Source organism: Musca autumnalis, unplaced genomic scaffold, assembly GCF_047663935.1.
Source record: "Musca autumnalis isolate F117 unplaced genomic scaffold, ASM4766393v1 scaffold_4, whole genome shotgun sequence".
In the NCBI taxonomy this organism is placed as follows: Eukaryota; Metazoa; Arthropoda; class Insecta; order Diptera; family Muscidae; genus Musca; species Musca autumnalis.
The window spans coordinates 222,552,688-222,576,388 of NW_027411977.1; the positions used below are offsets into that span (position 1 = coordinate 222,552,688).

Here is a 23,701-nt window from a genome sequence, read left to right on the forward strand (position 1 = left end):
GAAGGAATATTACGATGTGCAAAGGTTGGAACATGGTCAGTCACTACTTTCAATAGTTATCGTACCCATTTTATTTGGTCACGCTATGTATTTTTAGACAATTTATAGAAAGGGTGTTTCTATCGAACCTTTCTAAAAGAAAGGGTGCTTCTATAGAAGCTTTCTGAAAGAAAGGCTGCTCTATAGACGCTTTCTGAAAGAAAGGTTGCTTCTATAGACGCTTTCTGAAAGAAAGGGTGCTTCTATAGACGCTTTCTGAAAAAAAGGGTGCTTCTATAGACGCTTTCTGAAAGAAAGGGTGCTTCTATAAACGCTTTCTGAAAGAAAGGGTGCTTCTATAGACGCTTTCTGAAAGAAAGGCTGCTTCTATAGACGCTTTCTGAAAGAAAGGGTGCTTCTATAGACGCTTTCTGAAAGAAAGGGTGCTTCTATAGCGCTTTCTGAAAAAAAGGGTGCTTCTATAGACGCTTTCTGAAAGAACGGGTGCTTCTATAGACGCTTTCTGAAAGAAAGGGTGCTTCTATAGACGCTTTCTGAAAGAAAGGGTGCCTCTTTAGACGCTTTCTGAAAGAAAGGGTGCCTCTTTAGACGCTTTCTGAAGAAATGGTGCTTCTGAAAACCCTTTCTAAGAGAAAGGGTGCCTCTAAAAACCCTTTCTAAAAGAAAGGGTGCTTCTAAAAACCCTTTCTAAAAGAAAGGGTCCTTCTAAAAACCCTTTCTGAAAGAAAGGGTGCTTCTAAAAACCCTTTCTAAAAGAAAGGGTGCTTCTAAAAACCCTTTCTAAAAGAAAGGGTGCTTCTAAAAATCCTTTCTGAAAGAAAGGGTGCTTCTAAAAACCCTTTCTAAACGAAAGGGTGCTTCTAAAAACCCTTTCTAAAAGAAAGGGTGCTTCTAAAAACCCTTTCTAAACGAAAGGGTGCTTCTAAAAACCCTTTCTAAACGAAAGGGTGCTTCTAAAAACCCTTTCTAAACGAAAGTGTGCTTCTAAAAACCCTTTTTAAAAGAAAGGGTGCTTCTAAAAACCCTTTCTAAAAGAAAGGGTGCTTCTAAAAACCCTTTCTAAAAGAAAGGGTGCTTCTAAAAACCCTTTCTAAAAGAAAGGGTGCTTCTAAAAACCCTTTCTAAAAGAAAGGGTGCTTCTAAAAACCCTTTCTAAAAGAAAGGGTGCTTCTAAAAACCCTTTCTAAAAGAAAGGGTGCTTCTAAAAACCCTTTCTAAAAGAAAGGGTGCTTCTAAAAACCCTTTCTAAAAGAAAGGGTGCTTCTAAAAACCCTTTCTAAAAGAAAGGGTGCTTCTAAAAACCCTTTCTAAAAGAAAGGGTGCTTCTAAAAACCCTTTCTAAAAGAAAGGGTGCTTCTAAAAACCCTTTCTAAAAGAAAGGGTGCTTCTAAAAACCCTTTCTAAAAGAAAGGGTGCTTCTAAAAACCCTTTCTAAAAGAAAGGGTGCTTCTAAAAACCCTTTCTAAAAGAAAGGGTGCTTCTAAAAACCCTTTCTAAAAGAAAGGGTGCTTCTAAAAACCCTTTCTAAAAGAAAGGGTGCTTCTAAAAACCCTTTCTAAAAGAAAGGGTGCTTCTAAAAACCCTTTCTAAAAGAAAGGGTGCTTCTAAAAACCCTTTCTAAAAGAAAGGGTGCTTCTAAAAACCCTTTCTAAAAGAAAGGGTGCTTCTAAAAACCCTTTCTAAAAGAAAGGGTGCTTCTAAAAACCCTTTCTAAAAGAAAGGGTGCTTCTAAAAACCCTTTCTAAAAGAAAGGGTGCTTCTAAAAACCCTTTCTAAAAGAAAGGGTGCTTCTAAAAACCCTTTCTAAAAGAAAGGGTGCTTCTAAAAACCCTTTCTAAAAGAAAGGGTGCTTCTAAAAACCCTTTCTAAAAGAAAGGGTGCTTCTAAAAACCCTTTCTAAAAGAAAGGGTGCTTCTAAAAACCCTTTCTAAAAGAAAGGGTGCTTCTAAAAACCCTTTCTAAAAGAAAGGGTGCTTCTAAAAACCCTTTCTAAAAGAAAGGGTGCTTCTAAAAACCCTTTCTAAAAGAAAGGGTGCTTCTAAAAACCCTTTCTAAAAGAAAGGGTGCTTCTAAAAACCCTTTCTAAAAGAAAGGGTGCTTCTAAAAACCCTTTCTAAGAGAAAGGGTGCTTCTAAAAACCCTTTCTAAAAGAAAGGGTGCTTCTAAAAACCTTTCTAAGAGAAAGGGTGCTTCTAAAAACCCTTTCTAAAAGAAAGGGTGATTCTAAAAACCTTTCTAAAAGAAAGGGAGCTTCTAAAAACCCTTTCCAAAAGAAATGTTTTATATAGATTAGAAGATCCCGAGAATAGGAATAGGAGTAATCGGGAATTATCTTCTATAGAATGGAAGACCTACGAACGGGTCTTCTGTAAAAAGACATATAGGATGATCTTCTATAGAAAAGAACACCTATGCAAGAGTCTCCTACCGAATAGAAGATCCCCTGAAGGGTCTGCTATAGAATACGAGTCTTCCGAAAATATATTCTGTAGAAGAGGAGATCTATTCAAGGTTCTTCTATAGAATAGAAGATCTGCGGTCAGATCTTCTGTAGAAAATAAGGTCCATAGGATGATCTTCTATAGGACAGAACACCTATGGGAAAAGTCTTCTACCAAATAGAAACCATACGGAAGTGTATTCTATAGTATAGAAACCATCCGGAAAGGTCTTCCGTCAAAAAGAAACCATCCGGAAAGATCTTCCGTCACATAGAAGCCTTCCGAAAAAAAGTCAGCGTTTATAATATTAAAGGAATTGAAGTCTTCCGTAAGTGTTTTATCCTACAGAATACCCCGAAATGCATTTTTTATAGAATAAAAGACCTCCGAAAGGGTATTCTAAGGAATTAAAGACCTCAGAAAAAAACTTTTTTTTAGAAAAAATGAAGACATCCGTCAGGTTCTCTCATGGAATATAAGGGTGAAGATCAGTTAGAACAAGTAAAAAGGCGTTAGGTTCGGCCGAGATGACGTTTTATACCCTCCACCATAAAATATTACCTAGTTTCTTTCCTGTCCACAATTTTAGGTGGAGATATTTTGTGACCTCGGATACCCAAATGCCTAAATAAATCAAAAAAAGTAACTACCTATATTGACAATTTTTGGTGGTGGTGGAGAAGTTTTGTGACCACTGGGAATCTTATACGGCGTTTATATTATAGTTTTTTGCAGGGTTAACCTTCTTTATGAGGATTTGTTTGAAGTATATACAATGGAAATGACATTTGAAACCCAGACCCACTGGGTTAACCTTGTTATATATAAACGGCCTATTATAGTATGATATAACCGGATTTAACAAACCCATTCGGTTTCAAATGTCAACTCCTTTGCGTATACTTCAAATAAATCCTCATTAAGAAGGTTAACCCTGCAAAAGGCTATAATATAAACATGGCCTTATCTGCCATATTGCGGATAGTTCCATAAAAAATGTAGCTAAAAACCCGAAAATCGGGAGACACTGTTATATGGGGGCTATACCAAAACATGGACCTTTGGTGACAATTTTTAGTGGAGTAGTTTCGCAATTGAAGGGACCTCAACTTGCAAATTACAGCTAGTTCGGTTAAAAATTGTTTCGAAAATCGGGAGGTACTGTCATAATGGGGGCTATACAAAAACATGGACCTATGTTGACAATTTTTGGTGGAGATATTTTTTGACCATTGGGAACCTCACATGTTTAATTACAGGTAGTTCGGCCTAAACAAAATACCAAACATCTGTAGTTACCGTTATAGGGGGGGCTATACCTAAACATGGGTCGATAAATTCCATCTTCGAATTTGACCTGCCTATGGAAAAAAATACACTCGGGTGCAAAAATATAGCGTTCTAGCTCAATTTTTGCGGACAAATTTAATATATCCTCCATACTATGGTAGAGGGTATAAAAATCTCCGAAAAGCATAGACTAATGAAGACATAGATGTCGGAACTCTCTCACCGACTATGTTCGAATTGAGTGTAGTAAATAAGAAACTCAATATTAAACGCCAAAAAAATACAATTTAATAAATATTTTGTTCTGGCAAAAGACTACATGGGGATAGTTTTAGATGGGAGCTATATCCTCAGATAAAAATATCCAAGAAAATATTGCAATTTCCCCCAAAAATCGTCTTCGAACTTTTTTGAGTTTTCGGGTTTGAGTGACTTGACCGCGGAAAAATTGAGTGATCCGACGTCTATGTCTTCATTAGTTTATGCGAAAAGTTATTCTATAGAAAAAATCTCCGTGAGCTGTTTTGTGACCTCAATTTCTTCCTCCCCACCTCTAATAGAAATATATTTCCATCTTTGCTGCGAAATAGGCCAGTTTAAACTAATTTTAATAATTGTGATCCTCATTCGAGACTTATGCCAAGTCCAAGGGCATTGGCATAAAAAGGGCTGGGCTATGCGTTCAAATTTTTCTTTAAAGTTTCGGAACTTCAGTGGCACCCTTTCCCTCACGAAATATGTAAATCTATACTAAATTTGCGGGGTACATTTTTCGGGAAGGTTTTTGTTGGTTAAAGTCTTTCTACATTGTGGAAAAAATGTAATGTATTAAACAGAATCTACGCGGTCATATTCTCAAAACAATCTCTTTTATTACCCATAACGCCCTTTGAGTTGCCCAATAATAACAAATTTTTTTCCTCTCAAGTTTTCCCATTTCCAATTTCCCAAGTATCTATGTATGTATTATTGTTATCCAATATGGATTATAAATATTATTTGCTCATTGTTGATGACATAACAAAAGCGAAATTCTCCAACGAACATTTTCCATTACCCTTATCACTGAACTTGAACTTATATCTACCATCCGGCAAAAAATAAACAAAAAACATACACAAAAAAAGTAGAATAACAAAATTTCACATCATTTGCAAATTTCCAATGGAATAATTTACTTACATTATCATTAATTGGACGAGCCATTGGTGTTGGGTAAGGTTATGGTTAAGTTCTTTCACACAGCAAAAAAACACGAAGCTTCTATGGGATGACGGCCCAGCAACTTATGTACAGATGGATGTGATGTTTAACAATTAGACAAAATATAATTATAAGTTTTCTTTATTATTATGCAATGTGTTACTTTTTTTCTTTAATGAAATTCGATTGATGTCAGAACTGCTGCTATTCCTGCTTTTCGGTTGTTTTTGAAGCTTCCATACGAAAGTATCTATACGATATTCTTGTGGTTTAGTTTTATTGTTGTTGTTATTGTTAGTTTTCTTTTTTCTCAAGGCACCTTAGATGAGTGTGGATGTCGGTTGCTTGTTTTCTTGTTTTTGGGGTTCAATGGATAATATGAATTTCACTTATTTGGGTGTCATGAAGGAAGGAATTTCATTTCCTATTTTGTTGTTTTTTTCTTGGCACAAAACTTCTTAGACAATTTTTTGTAATTTTCTTTGCCAATTTTTTTTTTTTTTTTTTTTTTTTTGTTCAGAAACACTTTTCACTGTTTGGAATTGGATATTTTAGGTCTTTTCCACACTCTGTACCCGCTGTGACTGACGGACTACTGAACGATGATGCACTTAGTTTTCTGTTGTGTGGGCCAAATGTAAAGACCCAGTGTCTGACAACTTTCGTTTTTTTTTTTCTTTTTTCTCTCTTTTTCGAATTGTTACTCAAACAATCACTGGGCCAAGCAGATGCTCTTGCAAAGAATATTTTGACGTGTTTTCTTCCTCTTGACTCTATTTGAAGAGACACAAAGTGTAAAGCAGGAATAGGAAGAGACGCAAGAATATATATTTTTATGCCGCAAATTCTTAAAACAGAAAAAATATATGTATTTATTTGTTTTTGTTTAAAAAAATATTTCAAATTTTACCTTTCAGAAGTGGAGCCTACTGAGATTTTCTTGGAATTCATGTAATGGTAAAATTGCTGGAAGGAAATAAAAGGAAAGTCCCAATTTACATTAGGCGAGTTTACTTGCGGCAATTGTCACTTTGATGGAGAGAGAGGTGAGGTATATGGTAACCCTTTGCTTCTCAACACCCTCTCTCACCCACAAACTGACAATTGCCGCAAGTAAACTCGCCTAATGTAAATTGGGACAAAGGGATTAGACATATGTATGGATTAAGTATAGCTGCAGGGTATGTTATTGTTGCCTGTTATACACTTCCGTCACCATTATGGTATGTCATCGTATTCAGTACAATCAAAACTAAAGGCCCCCACTCATTTATCAGTCTGTGCCGTCAGTCCGATGAACCCTTTCTGTATGTGTGACTGACAAGTGTGTAGCACGAACCATCAGTCAAGTCTAAAAATCTTGCATTTCTCCTCCAAAAATGAATGAATTCTACGTTTTTTGTGTTCCAACACCAACATTATTTTCTGTTTTTCAAAATTATTTATTGGCAATTTTAAAATAAACACAATTCACCCAGACTGATGGGGGTTCATTTTGAAATCAAAACTATTTTGATTTTCATCAGTCTTGGAAAACTCACACATACATTCTCAAAATTTCAAAAATTTACACATACTACCATAAATGCTGGCAGTCAGACTGACTAATGAGTGGGGGCCTTTACACATAGGTATGTTACGAATTTCATAGGAATTCGGGTGGAATGGTATTCTTTTTCAAATTATCAGTTATCCTATAGCATCTTATAGTATCCATCTCTGGCTAACTCAATGCGTAAAGTGTTTTAAATATTTTTAAACATTTCCCTAGTATAAACAAGCAATTTTGTTGGTATTTCTTAGATAGCTATATACCTATTAAAAATAAATATAAATTCTTTAAACGTTCATTCTCGAAATATTTTAAAATATTTGCTGAGTTATGAGCGCCATTTCATTGGAGGAATATTTAAGTACATTACAGTTGAACAGGTGTATAAATAACATCAGAAAACTTGAGGTGGCGTACTAATAAATCCTTATAGCCCAGTCAAAATAGACATTGAAATAGCAAAAATTCCCAGAAAGCTGAATTTTGGTGGAGAGCTAGGGTTTGCCATTAGAAGCAACGTCCTCATAGTCCCCATCGATCCCATGTGTGCAAAAAAAGTTATTCGAGGTTAAAGGTCAAATTTTAAGGGTATTTAACGTTTTCGGATTTATTTTTTGAAAACGTTTGATCTAATCAAAAAGTAACTAAAGTAAATATTGTGGACAGGAAAATTATCTACAAGTTTGGTCTTTATAATTTTTTCCTAGAAGGAACCATTCTTGAGATGTTCTAAAAAACACATGATTTGTATGCACATATTCAGACGAACCGGCTAAAATAACCGAAGTAATCGGGTCTGCCCCCCAAAAAAATATATGTTTCTTTGAAGTGTGAAATTATACCTATCATTAAAAAAAAAAAACTCCAACAAAATTGGAGCGAGTTTAGTACAGTTTTTCCATGTTAGAGTCATTTTATGCAAAAATAGTCCATTTAACCCACCTGTGTAGTCGAAAACCCAAAGGGAACGACCCCAACGAAAACTCTCCGATTTTTTTTAAGTTCTGTCCAAAGATAATATGGGCCGGTTCGCCGGTTATTCGATCTGAAATGCCAGATTTAAAATCCGGTTCTACTCAACCGATTACTGCAAAGTGGATATCGTTTGAAAGCTTATGGAAATACCTAACACACAGTGTGGTTATTTTAACCGGTTCGCCTCATAATGTACTTACGCGGCTAATGTTTAATTTGATCTTTAGATGGCGATATCTCGAAAATGGTAAGTCTTTTGTAAAAATCATAAAGACCATTCTTGCCGACAATTGTCAAATCTACAACTTTTACTTTAGCCGGCTTATGCTAAGTGTTACCGTTTTTTGAGTAAAATGAAAAATGCCTCCAAAAATTACCTTTTACCCCGAATAACTTTTTTTGCACCACATGGGATCGATGGGGACTTTAGGACCAACATTTAGTTTTGTGGTAATTTTTGCTATTCCCCTTATGCATGTCTATTTTGACTGTGCTATTATATTCACAAAGAATAAGGTGTTATGGACGGGTAAGGGCGTTCGACTAGGAAAAAGGAAAGATAAACGGAAAATCCTTTGTTGCTGTATTTTTTTGGTCTGCAACTAATTTCACTCTTTTGTGCTTCAAAAAAAATGGAATAAAAAATATATTGGCAATACCTTAAACACTGTAATTACCATACTCCATAAGACTCCCAACTGTCAAACTTCTCTACAACGTAGCCGGTTTAGGACGAAAAAACAACACGTAATATACTTCCTTGATATGTATGTACATATAAGACAAATAGTTATAGAGAATTTATTTTATTATTGGCATGTTAGTTATACAGAAGTTCTACTGTTTATAATTTTTCATTGTATTATCTTCATAAAAATAGTAATTTATTTTCCCCACACAACCCTACGCCACTGAAAGAAAAATATAAACAATGCTCTCTACTTGCCTTGTGCCATTCTCTTTTTCTTCATTTTTCTCTCTCAGTATAATTTAATCCATATTTACATTAGGCAATTTTTCTTGCTGCAACTGTCAGCTTGAAGGAGAGAGAGGTGAAGCATATGGTAGCCCTTTGCCTCTCAGCACCCTCTCTCACCAATAAACTGACAATTGCCCCATGGAAACTTGCCTAATGTAAATATGGACATACTCTCAAAAATTTTTCTTTCTCTATAAACTATTATTTGCCAAAAATGTTATTAGATAATAATATTTACATATGTTTACATACATTTTTTTGCAAATAAACAACACACGTCAGAATTTATAAATATTCAATCTTGTTTGTTTTTGTATCTTTTCAATGCTTCGCTTCAATGAAAACACATACACCGTTACACATAAACAAACCGGCTTTTGACAAAAGTATCCGTCTTTTTTATTGATAAATATTAAATATTTTATTGATATATTTCTCACAATTAGTAGTAAATTTCAAGTAATATATTTTATGCTGTTGCGTGTCGTTAAAATTAATAAATTCCGATAGATAATAACAAGAGATGCAAAAACTAGAGTTGCCTCCGTTACAAAAAACTTCCGTGTTCTACCTACTTCATTTGCGTACTGTTACAAGTGCCAAAATAAGAACAACCTATAGTAAAGGCGTGTAATGTTGGATTAGAGGTAGTTTACACTATATGTAAATGTCATATAACACAAAATAAAATCATTCTATATCTACCCACGGAGGCAATGTGGAGACGTAGTTTTACTACATTATTGCTGGTGTGGACGCATGGAGTAAATTGCGTAAGGAAAATCTCCAATATTGCACATATTAGCGAATATATAACGATGGAAAAGTTCATGTCATATGACATTTACATATAGTGTAAACTACCCCTTAGGTTTACATTTTGTTAAGAATTTGATAGGAATTCGGGTGGCATGGTATCCATTTTCAAATTATCAGTTATCCTATAGCATCTTATAGCTTCCATCTCTGGCTAACTCAATGCGTAAAGTGTTTTAAATATTTTTAAACATTTCCCTAGTATAAACAAGCAATTTTGTTGGTATTTCTTAGATAGCTATATACCTATTAAAAATAAATATAAATTCTTTAAACGTTCATTCTCGAAATATTTTAAAATATTTGCTGAGTTATGAGCGCCATTTCATTGGAGGAATATTTAAGTACATAACAGTTGAACAGGTGTATAAATAACATCAGAAAACTTGAGGTGGCGTACTAATAAATCCTTATAGCCCACTCAAAATAGACATTGAAATAGCAAAATGCTGAATTTTGGTGAAGAGCTGTGGTTTGCCATTACAAGCAACGCCCTAAAAGTCCCCATCGATCCCATGTGTGCAAAAAAAGTTATTCGAGGTCAAAGGTCAAATTTTAAGGGATTTTTACTTTTTCGGATTTATTTATTTTGATCTAATCAAAAAGTAACGTAAGTAAATATTGTAGACAGAAAATTATCTACAAGTCTGGTCTGGATGATTTTTATGCACTTATAAGGGAAATATGCACATATTCAGACGAACCAGCTAAAATAAGCGAAGTAATCGGCTCCATAAGAATCCAACTGTCAAACTTCTCTATATTTCCTTGATATTTTTATATACAGTTAGTCAACTATATTATTGCAAACGATGCATTTTTAAAGAATTTAGATGTTTAATTAGGAAATTCTACAAGAAATTCTTTTAATAATGCTGGGCTTTTTGTAAATATCTGTTGATTTACTTGTTAATGACAACATCAAGCCAACAAAGAAAGAAATCGGTAGGAAATAACAAAAACGGCGGGCAAAAAGGATAGGTATCTGGTTTTTGTGGTGTCAACTAAATAATTGCAAAATGGATGAATGTGCAATAAAATCGTGGGATTTTCCCCGCGATTTTTTTCAATTAAGGATTTTAATGATTTTTATGGTATGTGGACATGTAGATCCATTATTTTTTATCATAAATTAATTTTTGTGTGTGTAACATAGACAGTATAATCAGAAAAAGAGAATGTCAGGTAAACGGTTGCGGAAAATATGCTACATTTGGTCTATTCCAATTATAATAATGGTAAATCCGAAAGAGAAGTCCTTAAAGTCACCTCTCGTAAGCTGAGAAGTGTATACAACATAATATACCGCACCGAGAAAGAAGCCAGGCTCAAACTGAAGGCGTTACATGGTTGGCCCAAAATAGTAACCACACGAATTGACAGGAGAATGATTAAAAAAATTGACGAAAGAGCACCAGAAAATTGCTTTTTTTAATTAAAAATGATTTTGGAGTAAGTCTGTTACATGGAAGAGTCAGAAAAGTGCTACATAATAACAAGCGCTTATCACGAGTGACTAGGTAAAAACCATTACCTTCCCACAGCACAATGTAAAGAAACTATTCAGACTTGTTAAGACAACTTTTCACGCCATCTATAGTATCGGCATGACGATATATTTTCTGATGAGACTAAAATTATGCTGTACTATCACGATGGGTCTCAAAAAGTGTTGCGAAAACCCCTTACAGCCATGGAAAAACAGAATTTAATACATGCCGTAAGGTTCGGAAAACTGTCGTGTATGGTATGGGGTTGCATACCAAGCAGTGACGTTGGTAACATCCAGATTTTGGAGGAAATAATGACAGCGGAAGTTTATTTAGATGTTGTAAAACATGATTTCACCGAAAGCTTCAAGAAATTTAGGCCTGTTGGCCGTGAAAATTCAAACAAATTGCACTATAAGAACTACCAAGACAACGCTCCTAAGCATAAATCTAATTAATGTAGGACTTGGTTGTTTTACAACTGTACCAAAGTCATTTACACCCCGTTCCTATGTCTAGATATTATAACCCCATCGACAATTCATGGGTACACCTGAAGGAAAAAGTTGGAAATAGGCCGCCCACTAACCTGGGGGACTAAATAAAATCCAATAAAGAAGAATGGCAAAAAATACCATTGGAATACGACATTCCGAAACTTATTTATTAAATTCAGATACGTTTACAAACGTATTTTGATGTCAAATTTGGGCATACGAAATATTAGAACCAACTTTTCGAAAAATACCGTGAAAGACTGAAATGTTGGGAATTTTGCAATTCTTTAGTTGACAGTGCAAATAATGAGTTGTTCTCATTTTAGTTAATTTTAAGAAAATGTTTAGTGTAATTAGGCTTCTTTTTATTTTTTTATATTATTTTTTATATTTTATTTATGAGAATTATACTGTTAACAAAAATATTAAAAATGATATTTATTTATACCAATAAAATGATGTTTTATTTAAAGTTTTATAATAATTTTGGTTTTGCAATAATTAAGTTGACTAACTGTATGTACATATAAGACAAATAGTTATAGAGAATTTATTTTATTATTGGCATGTTAGTTATACAGAAGTTCTACTGTATATAATTTTTCATTGTATTATCTTCATAAAAATAGTAATTTATTTTCCCCACACAACCCTACGCCAGGAGTACCAACTGTTACGAGATAAAAATCGCTACAGCCACTTAGTGCTGTTTTACATTTAAGCGACTTGTCTTACGATTTTTTGTCTCCTCTTTGTGGTGGTTATTCTTGTTAGGCAGAGTTGCAAAACATAGTAAGAGAAATTGAAACAAAATTTAGTTTTGCAATGAATTTTGTGCATAAAAAATCATTTAAAGCATAAAATGATTATTTGTTATAAGCATTTTAAAATTTGTATAACATATTTTTATAAAATACCTTCTTTTTACATTAAGTATTTTTAAAAAAATGTACACTTGGTACCATGTTACAAAAAAATGCAACCCTGTGTGTGAAATTTACGAAGATGAGCAAAGAGGAGACAAAAAATCGTAAGACAAGTCGCTTAAATGTAAAACAGCACTTACGCACCATAGGTCTGTAGCGATTTTTACCTTAAAACAGTTGACATTCCTGCTTAAACAGTGGTTTTTGTACGTCAAAAATCACCGCAAGTAGCGGGAAAACCACCAACTTGGCACCCCTGCCCTACGCCACTGAAAGAAAAATATAAACAATGCTCTCTACTTGCCTTGTGCTATTCTCTCTTTCTTCATATTTCTCTCTCACTATAATATACTCTCAACCATGGTACAATTAGAAAGGTAGATGCCTCAGCCCAGCTGATCAAATCTAAAACGTCAAAAAACTATGAATTCGCCATGAAAAATCAAAACAAAAAAACCATATGATTCGGTAAGTAAGAGATAGCATGTCTACACTTTATAGACAAACACAAGCGATTTGATACAGAGCATGATGAAATAATAAGGTGGCGTAAAACGTCCAGCTGATTGGTTTCAATCTGTCAAATTTTTTGTTATTGTGAATAAATTGTATGAAAACGTAAACAAACATTTTGACATATTGAAGAATTTTCCGCCAAAAATGAGTTGTTGTTGTGCTACTTACGTGACCTGTTAAATAGATCTTGATACAGAGACAACAAGAGACCATTTAGCGAAAATTTTGACAGTTTACATTACAAAAAAAGTTGCTTTGTTGTAGCAATTCGCCGATGCATCTACCTTTCTTATTGTACCATGCTCTCAACAATTTTTCTTTCTCTATAAACTATTATTTGCCAAAAATGTTATTAGATAATGAGGTAATTTACACGAGGTAACAATGTTTCCTCTAAAACGTGTGTTCCGTTTTGATTCTCATTCGTAATTGCATTTTCAGGGTTGCGCTGTTTAACAAGCGTACCTTTTGAACGGTAGACGTACGTTTTTACATAAAGTTACCAAAAATGATTATCTACCTATTGTACATGAATATTCAAAAAACAATTCTTTGGAAAACTACAAAAACAGGTAAAAAGAAAGGGTTAATAATATAAATAACCATTCATGAACAATTCCGTAAAAAGTATGACACATGAGGGTAAAAAATACCTGTATTACCTGTCGTAAATTGTTAAAAAATGGGTATCAATTCATGAAGTAGTGAAATACCTTACTATAACAATTACAAGAAACATTTTTTTACAACACAAAATAAATAAATTATTATGAAATTATTATTTATTTGTTGCACATATCCATCCAAAAGTGCCTTTTGTACGTTTTTGTACAATCATTTCTACATTTGTTCCCAACACTGACCAATTTTGCGAATGAGAATCAAAACGGAACACACGTTTTAGAGGAAACAAGGAAACATTGTTTCCTCATGTAAATTACCTCAATAATACATATGTTTACATACATTTTTTGCAAATAAACAACACACGTCAGAATTTATAAATATTCAATCTTGTTTGTTTTTTGTATCTTTTTCAATGATTCGCTTCAATGAAAACACATACACCGTTACACATAAACAAACCGGCTTTTGACAAAAGTTTCCGTCTTTTTTATTGATAAATATTAAATATTTTATTGATATATTTCTCACAATTAGTAGTAAATTTCAAGTAATATATTTTATGCTGTTGCGTGTCGTTAAAATTAATAAATTCCGATAGATAATAAAAGAGATCATGGTACAATTAACAGGTAGATGCATCAGCCGACAACTACAACAAAAACGACTTCAGTACTGTGAAATGTCAAAAATGTTTTCCAAATATAAAGCGATTCACACAATTTTTTCAACAAAATTTTATTAGGTAGTTATTAATAAACACATTATTACAAAAATCCGACCAAAATTCACAATTTTTCTTTTAAATTTTTGTTTTTTAATTTTGTGTTTTCAATTACAACAACTTTTTTGACAGCTCACAGTACATCAGCTGGGCTGATGCATATACCTGTATGATTGTGCCATGCAAAGAGATGCAAAAACCAGAGTTGCCTCCGTTACAAAAAACTTCCGTGTTCTACCTACTCCATTTGTGTACTGTTACAAGTGCCAAAATAAGAACAACCTATAGTAAAGGCGTGTAATGTTGGATTAGGTTTACATTTTGTGAGTACACACACTGCATCTTTTGATACATGCATCACCATTTTTTTTTTTTGCAAAAAATAGAGTGATAGAGGGAAAGAAAATGCACGAAATGTATGTGCGTTTTCAGACGATACGGTTTGACTGCTCAAAAACGCGTTGTCCGTTTTGGTTCTCATTCGCAAATTGTGCCAGTGTTGAAACAAAATGTGGAATTAAGTGAACGAAAACGTACATAAGTACTTTTTTAATAAATTAGTTAATGAAATAAATTTTTGTAAACATGTAATGATTTTGTAAAATTAATTTTTTATTTTATCGTGATTGAAATTATGTTAAATGCTTTGAAATAAAAAATGTATGAATTTTACGCCGGTAATACTATGTTTACATTTACGAAATCCACTCGATTTCATCTGTCAATTCCATTGCTCAAACGTCAAATGAAATCCAATCGATTTCGGTTGAGTTTTCATTTGACGTATACACAAAGGAATTGACATATGAAATCGAGTGGATTTCGTAAATGTAAACATAGTCTTACGGAATCTTCTTATAGCTCATTTAGACTAGCCATAAATCCTCGACTGGATTTAATAAATCCAGTACAAATCTCATTGCATTTAGATATACATTTTGGAGGATTTAAATGGCAGTCAGCTGATTTTTGTTCATAGCACAATTACCAAGGTAGATGCATCAGCCCATCTGAACGAATTTGAAACGTCAAAAGAATTTTTTTTTTTAATTGAATTCGTCTCAAAAAACATACGTCAACTTACAAATTTATTGTTTAATACTGAAAATGTTAGCACATTATGCTACTAATACTAAGTCCCGGTCCACACTAGCGTGAATTTCATTAAAAAGTTTCATGAAATTAGGTGTTCTTAATTCGAATTCCCCACTACAGCAATTTTATCATTTTACTCTACTATGGACGTCGATCTAGAGACGCATAATTTCATATCAAAATTTCAGTGAAATTACTGTAGTGTGGCCCGGGGCTAACTAAAGAGCAAATAAAGAATTATTTTATCGCAGTTTGCCCATCTAAAATAAATAAACGAATTATTTTATCGCTTAGACATCATAAATATTAGTTTTGGTTGATTAAAATCAACTTTGTACATCAAAACAGATTTAATTTTTCCGCCTTGTTTACAAATTTTTACATTTTAAATTATTTTTAGTGTAGCAATTCACCGATGCATCTACCTTGTTTCTTGTGCCAGCTTGCAACTTTTTGTATTTTCTAGCAACATGTTGCAAAAAACAGACTTGTATACGAGGATAAAGTCTGTCTGGTTACTTTCCCAGCAAGAATTGCCCATCAAGAACTTTCTCAGAGAGTAAGGGGTTTTTATTCTCTTTTGCTAGAAAATTTTAAAAAGTTAACAGACACCTTCCCAGCAAAAACCAGCAAGCAATCAGCTGACTTGCCAAAACAGAACAATTTGTCCACCTACAAAGGAAGCAAACACGTTGTATTTTATTAAAAATAAAAAAGAAAATGAAACAAAAAAGTATTTTTCCACTTTACAAATTTGTCCGCCATAAACCAATACAATTAGACTATGTTATTTCCACAATAAAATTGTTTTTAATGTTCACAAACATAAATCAACAAAAAACTAAAAACAGCTGATTGATTGTTTTCAGGAAGAAGAAGAGCTTGCAAGTGCTTGCTAGAAGAAATTTGTCCAGCAAGAATTTGCAAGCTCTCAGTGAAAGAACTGTCAAAATGTCTCTCTCGAATCGCTCTCTTTTGCTGGTTTTTTGTGTTAACAGACGGCTTCCAGCAACAATTGGTACAAATTGTTACAAATTTTAGGGTAACCAGACACAGCTATTTATGCCAGCTTTAAAACAAATCCACTCAATAGGAGGATTTATTTTTGTATGGGAAATCTGGTCGATTTTGGCTGGATTTAGCAAATAAAACCTGATAATGAGCTAAATCCGGCTAAAGGTGTCATATCTAAATGGCATATTACCCCCTCAGGTGTTAACAATTATTACGGTATTCGTTATTAACAATTTTAACCCATTCGTTTTTCCTGATTTTGTGGAATTTACAAGAATTACTCTATTTTAAAATGTTAAAATACAATACACACATAAATATTTTTGGTACATTTATGTAAAACCGTACTTCTTTTTGTTCAAAAAGTACGCTTGTATAAAATGACTTCAAAAACGCAACACTAGATGTGGAAATTACGAATGAGAGTCAAAACGGAAACCACGTTTTTGAGCAGTCATACCTTATCGTCTGAAAACGCGCTATGAAATGAAGGATTTCATGATTCATTAAATGGTATCCCAGCAAACAAGTTTGGAAGTACATAGTGCAATGCAGAGTTGTGATTTCAATACATCCTTCGATGCAGTCCACACGGAGTTATGAAAAATGCACTCCGTTCGATACATTTTAGAAGCACTCGCTTAAAGATCTCTATATGTAAGACAATCCCTACAAAATATGTCGCAGTATCCAAATACAGCAAAGAGTGTCTAATATTCTAAGTATTATTTTATTTATTTATATCATTACTTTGCAATCGAAGCCATATGGTTAATTCAATGGCCAATTCAGATATAATTACAAAGATTCCACCTTACTTCATAGCTACTCTATAAATAAAATATTAAACATTATTTTTCTTACAAACTATACATAAAATATTTAAAAAAAATGATTGCATTGATTATAATTTGCCTCCTTTACATCATAACTACTCATATGTATATTATCAACATATTATAAAATAGGTAAGAATTAATATAGAATTTTCAAAAAATATCATCGGTACAACCAATATTTTCTTCTTTATGCCATAGCTACTCGAATAAAAGTTATGTTTTTTGTATTTTTTTTCTGTGAAGTTTAATAACAATGAATATATATGCTATAAAAATTTATTTAACTATTTAATTTAATAATAACCAGTTTTTTGAAAGGTGAAATATTTTCCAATATTTTCTTCTTTATGCCATAGTATTAGTAAAAAATAAAGAAATACAAAATAAAGTTGCGAGCATTGCGGAAATTCACGAAGCGGAAATTATTTTTGGAGTGGAGTTAGAGTTAATTTCGAAATCTGAACTGGAGTGGGAGGACAATATAAAAAACTCTTTGGATGATGGATCAAAATCAATTGCGGTGGCATAAAATGCAGAGCAAAGGAAGTAAACTCAGTCACGATGTACTCCAACCGCGCTTGTACTGTACACTTGTAGTGATTAAACTGCATCCGCGGATGTAAACTTTTTGCTGGTACCATATCTAAATTATACACTGCATAAAATAGTCGACAAAATCCCAAATGTTACTTCTCATAGTCCTTGGTCACACTAGATAGTTTCATTGAAACAATTTCATGAAATCCAGGGTCCCTAGGTCGATTTCCATACTTAAGTAAAATCATGAAGTTGCTGTAGTGGGGAACTCGATTTAAGTACCACTAAAAGTGTCAATGAAACCATTGTAGTGTGACCTTTGACATAGTTGGAATCGGTTGATTTTTATGAATCATGTGATATTTATTTATACAAAACAAACAACAGAGTTTTAAGGGAAATTTAATATTATTTTTTTATAGTCCATTACTTCTTTTAATTTTGTATATGTTGTATAAAATAGTTCACGAAACAGATTATTAATAAAAAACATAAAAAAAGAATTCTGAGAATGATTTCTTTGTTGGTTCAAATGAATAAAGAGAACAAATTCAGCATTGATATATACTATACAACCGGCAATCCCACGGCAGCGCGTTCTTAGGTACCGGATTGACCCGAAACCACAGAGTTTCGGTCAGCGGCTGCTTCTACGTTGGTTTCTATGCTGCCACGACTATACCGCCGCCTTTTCGCTGTTCTTTCGGCTTCGTCCAAAACTAGCCTAGACAAGTCATGATCAGTTTGACATAACTTTTTCCAGCCTTCCGTCTCTGTGACGGTTTTAATATTGTTTACTATAAACTTAACTGCCTTGGTTTTGAGACGGTCATTAGAGTGACGATCGGCCAACAAAAGGATATCAACAACTGTAGCAACCTTCATTGTATTAATTAAAATATTTTCACACATTGTTTGCAAATCCAATATCGAGTATTTGTTAGCAGCAATAAAGAGTTCTTCTACTAATTTTCCCGATATAGCGCCACCCGTGTACAAAAATTTTAACATTTCCTCAATTACTTCGGCATCCATATCATCAATCCGTATACAATTTGTTTTATTTTCTTGGAAGTTATTGCGAAACATAGCAGCGAACACTGGACTGCGGGCACATAATATTAATTTGTGGGCTTTCAATTCACTTCCATCTTTTGCAACAAGAGTTACATCGCAAAATTCTTTACTGGCGAAAATGTTGGCAAAGTCCTTCTTAAGACTGAGGCATGCTACAGTATTGTATAAGGGTATTATATCAACCTTAATATCGTGGTATATATCGTCACCTTCATCCCCATACTTATATCTGATATCATACGCCATTAAACGCATTTTATTTTCTATGTCTGTTGTTATCTTTTTAGTAAAAATTTTGTTTTCTCTGGATATCGTAACTTGAAATAACTCGTCCTTGTCGCTGGCTGAGAGTAATTCTATGTAAATCTCGAATGTTTCAGTTCCGTCTTCATCATTAAAATAACCTTGGACTGCAACCAAACTCCATTCGGTTCTACCATTTGCACTGTTAATAGCAATTGATGGAGAATAATATTCTTTTGGTTGTTCATATCTAATGATTTCATATCGATCATAGTAATATCGACGTGTACAGAATTTGAACTTATATTGATTATCTGATATTTTAGTTAAAGAAACTCTCGACATTTCCTTCCGTTGAATTTAATGAATTTAAAGAAAACAATGGGCGGGTTGTCCAATAGATGATCAACAAAGCCATGAAATCTAAATTGAAGCAGACGACAAACAAATCCGTCGATTGATTTGAGTTAACAACGCCGACCGACTGCATTACCCTGCGTTTACACATGATAGGACAGTTGACTTCATTGATTGTCAAAATCCCAAAACGTGCCTGTGTGACATAGGCGTCCTGACAACTGCAAAAACAGTTGTCAGGCCCATACCCAGTTGGAAGTTGTCTACTATGCATCTTCAAAGTTGTCCCCAATCCATTGAAGACGGCTCGACGACAGCCCTTTGCGATCATCAACGACATTTTCACACAAATGTCGCAAAACTCGTGCAGGACAAGTTGAGCGACAAGATAAGCGAAGTTGTCTTCACGGACGATAGAATGAACATTAACTTGTACCAAGGCACATTGCAAGACATTTTCGTTCAGAATGTCACACATCGCACATGGAAGAGTGACAAATTCGGTGACACGGTTTTGCTTAAAGACAATTTTGAAATTTTGTCGTTGATGAAATGGTCATCGCAGATTCAATTTTCAACTGGGTACCTATATACCAGCGATCGGCAGCGTGCCCTTACTGAGAGCAAAAGAGCGTAATTTTCATGCATTTTACATTGAAATTTATGCTCTTTTGCTCTCAGCAAGGGCACGCTGCCGATCGCCGCTATATACGACCGTATACCCAGGGCGTGTGTGGTGAAAAAGTAGAACACATGTATTCTGATGAGAACTACCGAAAAACGTCGAGCGTATACATCAGAGTGAGGCAGAGAACATTTTTGGGTCTCTCTTGTGCTCTCAATGAGCGTAAATTTGTTGTTGTTCACAACGTGTTAGCATTTACACAGGCTGTGAGCGATAACAAATTTACGCTCACTTAGAGCAAATGGGCTCTCTTGTGAGTCACAATGCCTCCTCCTGGTATACATATTGTAAGTAGAACAAATTCAACTATGACAGAACATTATTGTATGTGTGTGTGTTTTTTTTGTATTTTGAAAACAAAAGCCCAACAAAACCTGAAATCCAATTAATTCAGTGTTCACCAGCAACAACAAATTCAACCGCTGCGTTTGTGTTGGGCACACACACGAGATTATCTATCCCTCTCTAGATAAACATCGTGTGCGTTAGTTCATTGCTAAAACCAGCGATCGGCAGCGTGCCCTTACTGAGAGCAAAAGAGCGTAATTTTCATGCATTTTACCAATGTCCGGCAAAAAGGGGCACACGTGCCCTTGATGAGAATAACAACAGAACAACCACCTCTCAGTCTTCGTTCAGAAGTCAAAGTCAAGTCAACAGAACCTTCTGTTGTCGGTTGTTTCAATGATTTTTAATTTTAGCAATGCATTAACGCACGCGCTGTTTGTGGAGAGAGCGAGAGAGAGTCGTATGCGTGAGGTCGCAAACAATGCATTTGTATTGGTGCCGATACCTGCATTTTACATTGAAATTAATGCTCTTTTGCTCTCAGCAAGGGCACGCTGCCGATCGCCGGCTAAAACAAAGAAGATGATCGGTGGTGAGAGCAACGTTCAAACTCACCACAATTGAGATTGTGTGTGTTCACACAGACACGGCTCGCGAGCCCAGTGGTGATTAACCCTTTCGACCCCAACGTTGCTTAAAAGCAACTTCGATTTTTAGCATGGTTTAATTTGAAACTGATGGGATTTTCTCATTAAAACTCGCATTGGTTTGGTTAATTGAAGTTCTGAGAATAAAATACAACAGCAAAAATATCAGTTATGTGACGAACGATCTATTTATTATGCATTATTCACCATGAAGTATAGCAAATCGCGCGCTCTAAAAAAATAGTGCATCAAGTAAGGTTTAAAAAAAATATATTTATAAATAATAATTTTAAAAAACAAATACGCAGTGTTATTACTAACAGGTATAATTATAAAACAAAAATAACATTTTGAAAAAATGTGGCATTGTTCCTTTCCATAATTTTTTTCTTTTTTGAAGTTGCTTATAAGCAACTTTGGTCCACGGTGATAGTGAAAACCATTGAAATCGAAAATATGAACAAACCACCTAAACGGCTCTGGAAACAAGTATACAAGCCATTCTGGAGTTCGACTGAAACAAGTCTTCTGATGAAGAGTGCGAATATGAAGAAGAAGAGTTTATGTAGAATGTTTTTAACGAAATTTTGGAGAGAGGTGAAGAAATGAGATCAATTTGCTAGAAGATAGCACCATTGAACTACGTGTTGTAAAGTATCCAGAGAGAGTCGAGAGTCCAGTTCCAAGCGCCGTAAAGTTACTTACGACCTGCCAAATTCGTCAGTGGATGGTATGTGAGAAAAAGGTCGATGTCGTTTTAACAAGACAGGAACACCTGTGTCAAAGTGTGGTGTTCATCTATGTTCAAATACAAGTAAAAATTGTTTTCTTGCCTATCATACTAAGGTATTATTGATATAATATATAATATTATATCAAAAATGATTCTTAAAGAATAAATAACAAGCAATTTGTATGTTCTTATAAACTTGTTTTAATATATTAATGCCATGAAATACTACCTCAACGGCCCGAAGTTGCTTATAAGCAACTTCCAAAATCTGGTTCCCCAATAACTCCCGAAGTTTGAAATCTTCAAAAATCCTTAATTTGGAGCTAACAAGCATTGCTAGCACAAAAAAATAATTTTTAGACATTCGGTTCTGGAGCGGGGCCGAAAGGGTTAACACTGAATTAATTGCAAAGCAAAATTATTTATTTTACGAATGAAAACATTTATTCATTTATTGCGATTAAAGCTTTTAAGCCAATAAACATCGCAATGCGCATAACAAAAAATCTTAAAACTATTATTAAGTAATTAACAATTTTTAAGCAAAAACCAAATATAGTATAGGCTCCCCAGCCATAAATAAATAAATAAATACATATACAAATTACAACAAATTACATTTGAAAAGGTTTTGGTCGCGGATTTGGTGTTTTAAATGTGATTTTGATTTGATTGTAAACAAACCTACTTGTTGCTTTTGTGTTTACTAATTTTGACGTTTTAGGAATTCAGGAAAAACAAGAGTTCTATAGATTATTTTCATTTAAATCTACCTCTTTATACCATGGGTTTGTTTAAGTATAGTACACACTGACAAGCAAAACTGACAGTCATCGAGGTCTATTTCGTGAATATCAAAGACTAACTGACAAATTTCTTTTGTAATCTCTAAATAATAACGTATATATTGTATTTCAAACGTTTTTAGCTAAATAAAAGTTGTAATTTGACCGAAAATGGTCCTAAAAGTACGTTGACTGTCAGTTTTGAATGATAGTGTGTACTCTCCTTTACAATACCATTTTGAGCAGTTTATACACAGTCTTACATAAGTATACGTACGCCCCATAAATCTCGGGTTTTAGGAAAAGTAATGATAGTAATGACACCCAGACACATTAAACAATAAAATGTATAAATTTTGCTGCTAATTCCATAAATTGTACGATAATACTCATATTTCCTTGGGGCGTATGTATACTTTTGTAAGTATCATTTTTTGGTTTTTGTAAAATTTACCGTTATTTATATTATGGAATATACTTTTGCTGTATTAAATATTGTTTATTAGTGAGACGAAATAAACCTGTGTACTTGGAATTTCATAAATATCATTACTTTTTCTAAAACCCGAGATTTATGGGTCGTACGTATACTCACAGCAAAAAAGTTGGGAAGTAGTGCAATGCAGAGCTATGATTTCAATACATCTTTCGATGCCATCCACACGGAGTTATGAAAATGCACTCCGCTCGATACATTTTGGAAGCACTCGCTTAAAGATCCCTAGCCAAGCAAGCCAATTTTTTGATCCCTAAAGTCGCAGTCTTTTTTTCTGAACATAAGAAAGAGTGTCTAAAATTATAAGAACTTGTTTTTAAAAAATAAAGAAATACAAATTAAAGTTACGAACATTGCTGTAATTCACGAAACGCAAATTATTTTTGAAGTGGAGTTGGAGTTTTTTTTTTTGGAAATCTGAACTGGAGTAGGAGGAAAAATGAAAAACCATTTGGATGATGAAGCAATATCAATTTCGGTGTCATATAAAGCAGAGCAGAGGTAGTAAACACAGTTGTAATAAAGTTACTATTCTTTTTTTGCGCCAATAAGCAATGTATTTTATTTATTTTGGGATATTTGCAATGGATTGCATTCTATAGCATCTTTAGACTGCATTTAAATCCAATCGAAAACACTACATCAAAGGCTGTGATCTAGATCGGAAATGGAGTGCATCCTAGCGACAATACCAGATTCATTATGTTTATGATTGAAAACAATCGGCTTAACTCTAGTTCAGTAAAAACTCTCCGATTTTTTTGAAATTTTTACCAGAGGTAGATATTGTTGCGCTGATCACGGAAATGTATAACTTTCTTGGGGGACGGACCCGGTTACACGGAAAAAATCGGAACTAAACTAGAGTTGTT

General features: G+C 33.9%; 2 protein-coding genes across 12 annotated transcripts in view; both read right to left on the bottom strand.

The window, feature by feature from the left end:
- LOC141404179 (NADH-cytochrome b5 reductase 3-like) overlaps positions 1 to 13,936 on the bottom strand; it is a 36,315-nt gene extending 22,379 nt beyond the window's left edge. For 2 of the 11 annotated variants that reach the window (XR_012412967.1, XM_073987525.1), the window contains exons 1-3: positions 8,812 to 9,009; positions 5,845 to 5,900; positions 4,914 to 5,781 (exon numbers count right to left, since the gene is read on the bottom strand). Coding sequence is in view for 7 of the 11 variants with exons in the window: in XM_073987525.1 (XP_073843626.1) it covers positions 4,914 to 4,937 (24 nt within the window). In the remaining 4 variants the exon portion in view is untranslated. Of the gene's footprint in view, positions 1 to 4,913; positions 5,782 to 5,844; positions 5,907 to 6,057; positions 6,157 to 8,120; positions 8,221 to 8,692; positions 9,035 to 13,751 lie in introns of those variants that run through there. The other 9 variants (XR_012412969.1, XM_073987523.1, XM_073987529.1 and 6 more) reach the window with 9 other exon arrangements.
- A 4,182-nt stretch (positions 13,937 to 18,118) lies between these two features.
- On the bottom strand, positions 18,119 to 18,850 carry LOC141403256 (speckle-type POZ protein-like). The gene has a single exon (XM_073985441.1). The coding sequence runs from the start codon at positions 18,848 to 18,850 to the stop codon at positions 18,119 to 18,121; it is 732 nt and encodes a 243-aa protein (XP_073841542.1).
- Positions 18,851 to 23,701: the final 4,851 nt, after the last annotated feature.